General features: G+C 39.3%; 1 protein-coding gene across 3 annotated transcripts; it reads left to right on the top strand.

Moving 5' to 3' along the window:
* The first annotated feature begins 3,130 nt into the window (after positions 1-3,130).
* Positions 3,131-9,962, top strand: LOC111141075 (tRNA-histidine guanylyltransferase 1 like). Of its 3 annotated transcripts, XM_022493404.1 has the most exons (6): positions 3,131-3,341; positions 4,162-4,338; positions 5,062-5,231; positions 6,013-6,101; positions 7,515-7,622; positions 8,637-9,962. In XM_022493404.1, exons 1-6 carry the CDS (start codon positions 3,151-3,153, stop codon positions 8,796-8,798), a joined length of 897 nt encoding a protein of 298 aa, XP_022349112.1. In that variant the 5' UTR covers positions 3,131-3,150; the 3' UTR covers positions 8,799-9,962. The 3 variants fall into 3 exon arrangements, with proteins under 3 accessions (XP_022349112.1, XP_022349114.1, XP_022349113.1); XM_022493406.1 differs by lacking the exon at positions 3,131-3,341 and having other exon boundaries at positions 4,214-4,338; positions 5,157-5,231; XM_022493405.1 differs by lacking the exon at positions 3,131-3,341 and having other exon boundaries at positions 4,291-4,338; positions 5,066-5,231.
* The last annotated feature ends 682 nt before the right edge of the window (positions 9,963-10,644 follow it).

Below are 10,644 nucleotides of genomic sequence, written 5' to 3'. Positions count from 1 at the left end.
GTTATACAATGGAATACTACAGAAGAATGAGGAAAAATGAACTACAGTTACACTCCAATTTGGTTGAATCTCCCAAACATAATGTTGATCCAAAGAGACCACATGCTGAAGAATATGTACTGCAAGATTTCGTTTATATAAAGGTTAAAAACAAACGTAACTGGGGTGCCTGGCTGGCTCAGGTGGTAGAGCATGCAACTCTGCATCCTGGGGTCATGAGGTCAAGCCCCAACTGGGTGTAGAGATTACTTTAAAAAAATGAACATAACTAAGTTATAGATATTAAGAAGGCATTACCTCTAGAAAGGAGAGGGAGTAATAATTGAAATAGACTCCTGGGAACTGACAATGTTCTCTTTCTCCAGTGGGTACTGGTTACATGGTGTTTTGTGTACTTTTCCATGTGTATGCTCATTTTCAATAAAATATTTATTTTTTCCAATAAAAACATTTAAAAAGAAGAGAGTTGACATAAAGAAAAATAGTTTTAAAATAAGGCAGCATATTCAAATGACAAAATTCACAAAGGCCATGTATGAATAAATTATGTTTGAGAATTAAGGGATTGGATGACCCATGTACCTTTATGATTTGAGGATTCAGTGAAGTAATCAATAATTGGCACAGACAGAAACTATTGAATAGCTGGTGAATAAAAAACAGAGACAGAGAGAAGAGGAAGCAGTAGTGAGGAGTAGCTAAAAGCATAAGCTCTGTAGTTAAAATGCCTGGTTTGGAATTCTCGAATCATCACCTGTTGGTTCTATGACCTTAGGCAAGTTACTTAACCTCTCTCTACTCAATCTCCACATTTGTAAAGTGGTAATAATGATAATACCTATTTCCATGCTGCTCTCCTAGCTTCTGGTGATGCCTGACAATCCTTGGCCTTTCCTGGCTTGTAGATGCCTCTCTCAAATATCTGTCTCTTTCTCCACATGGTGCTCTTCCTCTGTGTGTTTCTGTTTTTCTATTCACATAGACACTAGTCATATTAGATTAAGGCCCACACTAATAGCTTCATCTTTATTGATTACATCTGCAAAGACCCTATTTCCAAATAAAGTTACATTCACTATATCTTGGGTTAAACATATCTTTTTGGGTGACAACACATAACATATAAAAAAATTGGAAAAATAATAAATACCCATATTTTTAAACATATCTTTATGGGTGACAACACATAACTTAAACATATCTTTTAGGATTTAAACATATCTTTCTGGGTGACAACACATAACATATAGGAAAATTGGAAAAATAATAAATACCTATATGACCCTCACTAGATTCAGTAATTGTTTTTGCCACTTTTTCTTCATATTCCACCAAGATTGAAGTTATTCTTCTTCCTAACCACACTGCTATTGTTGTGCCAAATTAACAATAATTCCCTATTATCAACTAATCAACAGTTGCAGTAGATTACATTATTGTTCAAAATTACTCACTTTCCCCTTCCCTGTGGGAAGATAATACATCTCTGTCCCATAATCTTCGCAGGTGACTATATTGTAATACTGTTTTAGCAAACATAATGTGAGCAGCAAGATGTATCCTACGGTGCGAAGCCTTTCCAATCACTGCCAGAGGTTTGGAATGAGAAGACACATAGATCAGAACATCTACCTGGAGCACGGCAGTAGCCAGCCAGGAGCCTGGGAATGACTTGAGCAAGGAATAAATATTTGTTTGGTAAGCCACTGAAATTTAGAGCTGTTTGTAATTGCAGGTTTTCCCTGAATTTAGAGCTATTTTTCCCAGGTGAATTTAGAGCTATTTTTAATATTTTGGGGGCCAGTATGCATTCCAGATTTTCACATTGTATTTGGTTTTTATGTCTCTTAAAATACCTTTTATTCTGGAACAGTGTCCTACCTTTTCCCATCCTTTTTTCATTTCACTTTTTTTTATACTTCATGAAATTTATCTTTTTAAGAAGTCAGATCAGTAATTATATAGAAGATTCCACATTATGAATTTGTGTGGTTATTTCCTTTTGGTGTGTTTCCTCTAAGAACTTCCTGATCTTGGTTCCAAATTGACGTCACCTTGGAATATTATTTTATCAGTGTGTGTGTGTGTGTGTGTGTGTATCCCTACCACAAATGGCAGCTATGAAGTCCTTCGATGCTCACAATAACTTCAGAGGGAAGCAAGAGAGGAACTTGTTTCTCCACTTAGCAAAGGGATCTGAGAGAAAAGTAACTTATGTTAGGTCACATAATAAGTGGCAGAGCCAGGGCATAAATCTACGACATTCCATCCTTCCTTCCTGTTGTTTTGAGGTAGTTTGAGAGATACAGACGTACATGTAGATCCATGTTCGTCTCTATCCGTGGATGGATATACAAGTAACTAGTAACAGCAGTTGTCTGAAGTACTGAGTTAGGAGTCAGTGAGAGACTTTTCACCATTCTTTTATATTATTTGAATAATTTTCGTGAGGGTAGCAAGAATAATGTAAGTAGGTACCGAATTCAAAAGAGCTTTATAAATCATAAAGCATCATTAAAATAAGAAAGGTTTAATGTTACTATTATCTACCAACAAAAATAAAAAATTGGGTGTTTGGAAAAAGTTGAGTAAATTAATTTAGTATGTCCATGCGTTCGAATAAGTCTATTTTCCTTTTAAAAATCACCCTTTGAAATATTTAATAACATTGGAAAGTGGTGAAGTGGAAAAATATACAAAATACATATATGTAGGAGTACAACTTAATGTGTTCCCCGTGTGAACACAGAGGTATACAAAGACAAAAGAGACGGGAAGGAACCATCCACAATGGTTGGAAGGGAGAGGGGTGATAGGAAGTATTTTCTTATATTTTTCGTTATAGTACACATTTTCTACAAGTTAATAAATGTTATTTCGGAAGAAAAAAAACACAACTAAATCTTCAAACTTGGTCAAAAAGTTATTTTTTTACAACTTCGTAGACTGACACGACGGGAGGAGAAAAACGAAAAACCGTGCATAGAGCGAAGGACAGAATGGAATCCTCCTCCTACGCTCGGAAGTGAATTAAGGACTACAAGGAGAGTCGAGAGAGATGCCGGCCTCCACCACGGCTAGAGCGGCCACTAAGAGAAATCGGAACTTCCGGGGCGGGGCCCCGTTGGTCCTTCACCTTCCGCGGGGCGAATGTGGGCGTCTTGCAACGTGAAAGTTTGCTATTGCTGGGCCGCGACTTCCGTCCCTCTGAGACGGTGTTTGAAGTTGGGGCCCACCATGGCAAAGAGCAAATTCGAGTACGTGCGGAACTTCGAGGCTGACGACACCTGCCTGGCCCACTGCTGGGTGGTGGTGCGGCTGGACGGCAGGAATTTCCACCGGTGAGCGATTTCGGCTCGCGGCCACATGGTGCGCTCGGGCTTCCTGGGACTCAAACGCCGCTCTTCTTTGCGGCGCCTGGTTACCGGGAGACGCGACAGCCAATGAGCGCGCGGCATTGAGCATCGCCCGACGTGCTGGCTACGACGTGCCTGAACGCGAGCTGGCTTGAGTCGTTAGACTGAGGCCGGGTGCGCTCATGGTGAGCCGCTGGCCTGTGGTGCCGGTGAGCAGAGACCTGTTAGCAAAATCTTGATGGGAAAAGTCACTCCCTGGTGCAGTATTTGAGCTCTTCAGCCAAGTGCCTGGCTATTTCGTTAGCTGTTTTTGAGGGCCGTTTAGAGACCTGTTAAGGTCTTGCTGTGGACAACACTTTACAGTATGTTTTTGTTTCATTATTATTAGTGACTGGACTCAAGAAGAAACAAGTCAGAAAGAAAGGAAGACGTGTCACAGAAATAAGGAAATTTAATTCTTAAAAGTGTTATTTTAATAATGGTTATTATAACTAACATTTATGGAGCACTTCCAAGGAGCCAGGCATAGTTACATTTTTATCTCTCTCTACTCTTCAGAACAGCCCTATGGAGTAAGCATGCTTTATCTCCATTTCACATAAAAGGGAATGGAGACTTAGAAATTAGGCCCCTTTTTCTCAGGGCAAGAAAAGTCTAGAGTTCTTAAGGGAATGAGTCAGGTTGTGGCTAGTAGACTCAGAACTAGTACGTATCTCCCTCTCTGTGCTGTCTTTTTGATATCTGCTGTTAATGACAAGCTCTCTTCCGCTCATGCCCTTTTCTCTCTTCTCTTTCCTCTATGAAGGTTTGCTGAGAAGCACAACTTTGCAAAACCCAATGACAGCCGTGCTCTCCACCTAATGACCAAATGTGCCCAGACTGTAATGAAAGAACTGGAGGATATCGTGATTGCATATGGACAGAGCGATGAGTACAGCTTTGTGTTCAAGCGCAAAAGCAATTGGTTTAAAAGAAGAGCCAGGTAATTCCGCGGCCTAGCTCCTTCAGAATATTTCTTACCAGCGTTTGGTTTTGCTCTTTTTTATTGCTGATGCAGAGACTACAGATAGAGCCTGCTGTGTTTGCAACTGCAGAATGTCTGTTTTCTGTTTTACTATTGTACTTTCGTCTGGTATTTGAACATACATATGCCTCTCAATCTGATTCCCCTCCATTCTTCATCACCTTAGCTTCTAGATAGATCTGGCACTTAAATATTAAGACTAGAAACAGAGACCATTAGAAGATTATAATTTTAATGACTCATAGGTTTGCTCTAGCTAGTGACAGCCTATATGTGTGTTACAGTGTTGCTCAAATTTTTAGTTAAGGAGGGTCTCAAAATAGACAAAAGATATTTCATTTGGCAGATATATTGAAACTTTCACCGAAAACAAAGCATATAGTGAATTGGCATGTTTTTAATATAGTGGTTCCCTTCCTTCCAAGACTAAAACAAAAACCCTCTTGAACCATAAATTCACATCACATCCTACAGAGAAAAATTTGGTATTAGTAAGTTACTGATAGGACTGGAGAGAGGCGGGCTGCTTAGTTTTTCTTGGCCCAACACATTTTATGTTTTGGCGTGCTGAGTAGTTTGTGTAATCACTCTGTTGCACCCACAGGCCCTTACCATGGTTTTGAATTAATATCTTGTATTTTCTCTTTTCTTGCTCCACCCAATGTGCCGTACTTTTGCAAGTAAGTTCATGACTCACGTGGCTTCCCAGTTCGCCTCCAGCTATGTGTTTTATTGGCGAGATTACTTTGAGGATCAGCCCCTTCTGTATCCCCCAGGCTTTGATGGAAGAGTCATAGTGTATCCTAGCAACCAGACCTTAAAGGACTACCTCAGTTGGCGGCAAGCAGATTGTAAGTAAAACCAAATAAACGGAGGTAGTTAAAACCACCAATTCCATACATTAGAGGTGGTGATTTGGTCCAGTTTTGGTGCATGTATATTTTGTTCAGAATGCAGTATTTCAGTTTTTTTTTTAATTAGTTGAAAACAATCAAACTATTGGGAAATTTATGTAAATACTTCCTTTTTTCCAAGTTTTTTGGGGAAAATCAGAAGACCTGGCAATACTAGGACATCATTCCAACTTAGTATTGGACATAACCTGTACAGGGCAGTGACTGCTGTCTTAACACACACACACACGTGCACGCAAGGTGCCATAGTCTCTACCAGTCTCTCTTATTCCCTCAGGGGTCACCTATTCTGCTTTGTGCTTTTATATTCAAGGTGGCCTCAGTGGGTGATTTGAGTTGTGACCCCTGCCTTACGTGACTGTGGTGACACGTTTGTGAGACTTAACTCATTTTGTATATCTTGATCTTGCCAGAAGAACTGGAAAAGAGCAAGGAATAATCTAAATCAAATAACTTTGAAAGTATTCTTAAGTGTAATTTTCAAGTTAAGCAGTTCATATAATGCATAACTGAAATGACAGAATAGAACTTTTTAGGAAATAAGTTTGTTTATACTTGACCACTTCCCCCCTGTGTTCCCAGTGTATGGTTCTGGGCATATCACTAAATGTCTCTGGGATCTCTCTTCTTTGGAGGAGAGAGGTGAAGTTCTAATATTCTTTGAAGTGTGAATATTGAATGAAGATTATGTATAAACAGTGCTACTCTTCTCTTACAGGTCACATCAATAATCTGTATAATACGGTTTTCTGGGCACTTGTACAACAGTCTGGACTAACACCAGTACAAGCCCAAGAGAGATTACAGGTATAAGATCTTACTGCATTAATATTTAACCTTGGGGCTGTTTTCTCTGCTCTTCCATGGCATTTTGCCTTCTTCTAAAGCTCTCTTTACTGCTTTGTTTTGAGAGGATATAAAAATCATACTAGTAGCAGCTCTGCGGCTTGCTTGCTCTGTGACTGCGAGTGAGTTACTACTTTTCCCTGGGACTTAAGTGTCCTCAGCTGGAAAACAGAATTAGTGACACTGGTTCTACCTTCCTACATGGTAATGCTTGGCTGGTGCTACATATTGGTTGCCTTCTTTAGACGGGGCATGTGCTCTTCTTTTTCATCAGTCCCACTTGGCCTCTTCATCATAGCCATTCCCTTCTGGGTGTGTGTATTGGTAAGAGTATAGGCTCTGGGAGTCAAATAATTGTACTCGGACTTCTGTTTAATTTTATCTTCTCTACCTTAGTTCTTTTTTTTTTTTCTTTAATTTTTCTTTTTTAAAAAGATACATTTATTTGTGAAAGAGTGAAAGTGTGAGCAAACAGGGTAAGGGGCAGACAGAATCTTGAGCAGACTCCCTGATGAGCAGGGAGCCTGATGTGAGGCTCAGTCCCAGGACCCTGAGATCATGACCTGGACAAAATCGAGAGTCAGACACTTAACCAACTGAGCCACCCAGGTGCTACCCTGCCTTAGTTCTTTATAAGTGAAACATAGGAAATAATAGTTCTCACCTCGTAGGTTTATGGTGATAATTAAGTGGCATGATGCATGTAAAACACATAGCATAGTACAAAGCACATTGTAAGTACTTAATAAAACACTGGCTCTCGTAATTAGATGACAGCACTACTTGTAGGATGACTAACTCTGCAATGAGGTGATTTATTGTAACGGCTCCTAACACAGTGCCTGATACGTTGTAATTACATGATAAATGGTTGTCATTAACGATGATCGGGATTTGCAGATACCATTAATAGGAATACTGGTAGATTTATCCAGAGCTTGAAAGAGCCGAGTTTAGATTTTGATTTTTCTTTGAAGAATAAAAGCAATCTTTAGCTTTAGGCAACTTATATAATCTTTCTAAGCTTCGGAGTTACGTTCTCTCAAGTGGAGACGGTAATGAGGATCAAATAAGATAGCGTTAACGATGTACGTAGTACAGAACAGGTCCTCTTATTGCTAGTTCCTGTCACCCTATCACGGTTGTGACTTCTGAAGCCAGTTGTTTGTAATGGAAGACAATTCTTTGAATTTATACATCTAAATAAGATTTAAGCTGCTCTCACAATGCACATTCATTAATATCTATCAGAGGTTTGATAAAACCCTTCCACTTTTTGATTTGTGGAAATTTAGATAGAGGGTGGAATGGGTAGGTATGATTACGGCAGAGAGCAGACATAAAAGTCTGTTTTTATCTTTTTATTTTTCTCAGGGAACTCTTGCAGCAGACAAGAATGAGATTTTGTTTTCCGAATTCAACATCAACTACAATAATGAGCCACTGATGTATAGGAAAGGGACTGTGTTGATATGGCAGAAGGTAATGCTGTTGTGTCCAAAGAAAAATGGAGGTCAGAAAGACAAAAGCCTGTGCCCATCCCAAGCTTTGTCTTTCCTACTACATGTATGCAGATGTGATTCTAGTCACTAACATGAATTAGATCTTTTTAAAAATGAAATGCTGTATATTATTTTGGATGCTTTTTTTTGGTCAATGCTAATTTTGCTAGTTAGTGTTCTTTATGGTTTAGAATTTCTTCTCTAAGTGGCATCACCAATTTTAGAATTAGTAACACTTATTTTTCTGTGTCCTAAGCTCTCCAAATCAAATAAAACCCTATAAAGGGTACACTGCAGATAGAAGGATTTTTGCATTCATAGAACATTTCTTCCACACTGGATAATACCATTAAATAGTCCATCCATCCCATGACAACTATAATATGAGGCAGTAGGTGTCGTATATGAGGGTTCTGTCACTTGCAGAATATTCTGGAGATTCCCCAGATATTCATACTTACCCTAATATTCTGTAATAAGTCTGTACATATACCTAAATTCTTAATTTTCAATATTTTTCCTCCATAGCAGCTTCTGAGCATGATTTCTCTAAATTTATCTCCTTCCATGTAAAGTACTTTTTCTTCTTAATGAGTTTTCCAAGTGTTAAGTGGTGCCTTAAGAATTAGTCATCCCATTGGCAGCTTTAGCTTATTAGTATTTTTAAAGCACATTTGCTCTTTAGCACAGGCTTGGATACTTCTTAATGCAGATGAGAGAGCAGAATTACCTTTAATTCTGTAGTTACTGCTGATAAGGAACATGGAATCACTCCTTTGTTCCTAAGATCTTGTTTGGAAATATAGCAACATAACTTTTTAAAAAAGTTTTTATAAGCAAATTCATAAATGTTGAGATATGTGTATCAGTATATCTACTTGATAAATATATATCACTCAGAAATATAAAAAGTAAAAAACTAAACTTCCCTCATATCCCCCTCTTCTCTCCCAAACCCAGTTAACAATGTCAGTATTTTAACTTTTCCCTGTAGGTGGGTGAAGTCACAACAAAAGAAGTTAAACTGCCAGCAGAAATGGAAGGAAAAAAGATGGCAGTGACCCGGACCAGGACAAAGCCAGTGCCTCTATATTGTGATATAATTGGGGATGCTTTTTGGAAGGAACATCCAGAGATCCTAGATGAAGACAGCTGATCCTTTGCTTTTAGCCCTGGCATGCATAACCATACAAGACCTGCTCTTTCCCACTCCCCAAGTCTCCTGGCCTTAGGTGCCCTAGGATCCCTACTACTGAGAACAGTGTGCTGGGAGTGACACATGACTGCTCTGAGAGGGAACAGGAAAGAAGGGATGGATGGGGTGGTTATCTTGTTCTGCTTTAAGTAGAACATTTTTTTACAATGTTGGAACATGGTTCCTTCTGTAGAAGTGCATTTTTTTTTTTTTTTAAATCCTGGTGCTATTTTTATAAAGCAAGAACTATTTTATGCTTTGCAGAATGAATCATTTTTAGATTGTGGCATAAGTCTTATAAAAACTTGTCAAGCCTTTTCTACCTGATAGAATATGAATCCAAACTTTACTCTCAACCACCTGTTCTTAACTACAGACTCCACTAACCTTGAAAATCTCACCTTTCCTACCCATGGACACTGACCTGGAGGTAAATAATGGGTTGGTGGCTGCATGAGTTCAGCAATTCTGGCCTCTGAGTTCAGGAATTCCCAGGGAGAATCAGGGTTTTGTGCAGTTCCCAAGTTGGCAACTTTGGCTGAACAAATGAGTAGTAGTTTGGATGTCCTTGTGTAAACATTCCATAGATTGATTTTGTGGAGTTGTCAGCATGATCATTGTCTCACCAGGGGTATCTCCACGGCCACTAACCTCTTTCTAAGAAGAAAGAGAATTATGTGTATATATGAGGAAAAATGTGAAAATGAATGAAAAAGGAAGAGAAAACACTGACTCCATGTCCTGTAAATACTTCAGTTCTAAAATTTACCTTCCTGCTGGACTTCCTGAAAATGATTCTCAGGTAGCCTCTATGTAATCAGAACACTGACATTTGAGTTAAGACAGTAGAGTGGTCAATACTGGGTCACAAGTGGCAGGTGTCAAACGACACCTAATAGTCCCAGCTCCTGATGGGCCCTTGTAGATGGGGAAGGAGCAGCAGTAATTGCATGTTGCCAAGCTGCTAGCCTCTGAAGCAAGGGGTCCCCCTCTGAAGTGAGGATAGGTGGTGAGAGAACTCACATTGCCCATTGTCCTCGTTTCATATTTCAGAGGAAGATTATTTGGCTCCATCAGGAATTAATTAAGGGACACCTGAGTGGCTCAGTTGGTTAAGCATCTGCCTTCGGCTCAGGTCATGATCTCAGGGTTCTGGGATCAAGCCCCACGTCAAGCTCCCTGCTCAGTGGGGAGTCTGCTTCTCCCTCTCCCTCTGCTGCTCCTCCTGCTTGTGCTGTCTGTTGTTCTGTCAAATAAAATCTTTCAAAAAGGAATTAAGCGGCAGCCTACATTTTACAGTCACGAAGAAAATGTATTTTTGAAGGCAACAGCTGGTGGTCTTCACTAACTGATACCTCATCTATCCGAATCATTTTTTCCCTTCCTGTTCTCATTATACAGGAAAAGATTTGGTGCATGTTAGGTAATTAATAAAATCTCTTTAAGAAAAAAAAAAAAAAAGGTTTCAACTCCCTTGGCCTCATTTTTCATTTACTTTTCTCATACGAATCCAACTTTTGTATATATGTGTCTTCCACATAAGCCAGGATAAATGTACCTTCATCACAGCAGTGGTTCACAGACTTCTGCATACAAAAATTTACCTGGAATGCTTGTTTTAAGTGCTATTAACTTTCATCTTGCTTTCTAACGTAGAGAACAGCATTCTCTTGGGCTTTCCAAAGCTTAAGGAAATGTTAAAACACAAACAGTATACAATTAACACTACATAGTTAAGGAGAGTGTGGCAGGAAGGTGATTTGTGTGGCTTGTAGGTAACGAAACAGCTGTGCTGGATGAGGCAGTA

This window comes from Enhydra lutris, unplaced genomic scaffold (genome assembly GCF_002288905.1).
Source record: "Enhydra lutris kenyoni isolate GAN:26980312 unplaced genomic scaffold, ASM228890v2 scaffoldscaffold5, whole genome shotgun sequence".
Classification (NCBI taxonomy): domain Eukaryota; kingdom Metazoa; phylum Chordata; class Mammalia; order Carnivora; family Mustelidae; genus Enhydra; species Enhydra lutris.
The sequence above is the reverse complement of the archived record's forward strand: the minus strand, read 5'-3'. Positions and strand labels throughout refer to the sequence as shown.

Bases quoted from the DNA above. Each gene is read 5' to 3' on its own strand.
- LOC111141075 (XM_022493404.1), top strand. From the start codon at position 3,151: ATGTGGGCGTCTTGCAACGTGAAAGTTTGCTATTGCTGGGCCGCGACT. The intron at 3,342-4,161 runs GTGAGCGATTTC...TCCTCTATGAAG, and splicing joins GACGGCAGGAATTTCCACCG to GTTTGCTGAGAAGCACAACT. The intron at 6,102-7,514 runs GTATAAGATCTT...TATTTTTCTCAG, and splicing joins AAGCCCAAGAGAGATTACAG to GGAACTCTTGCAGCAGACAA.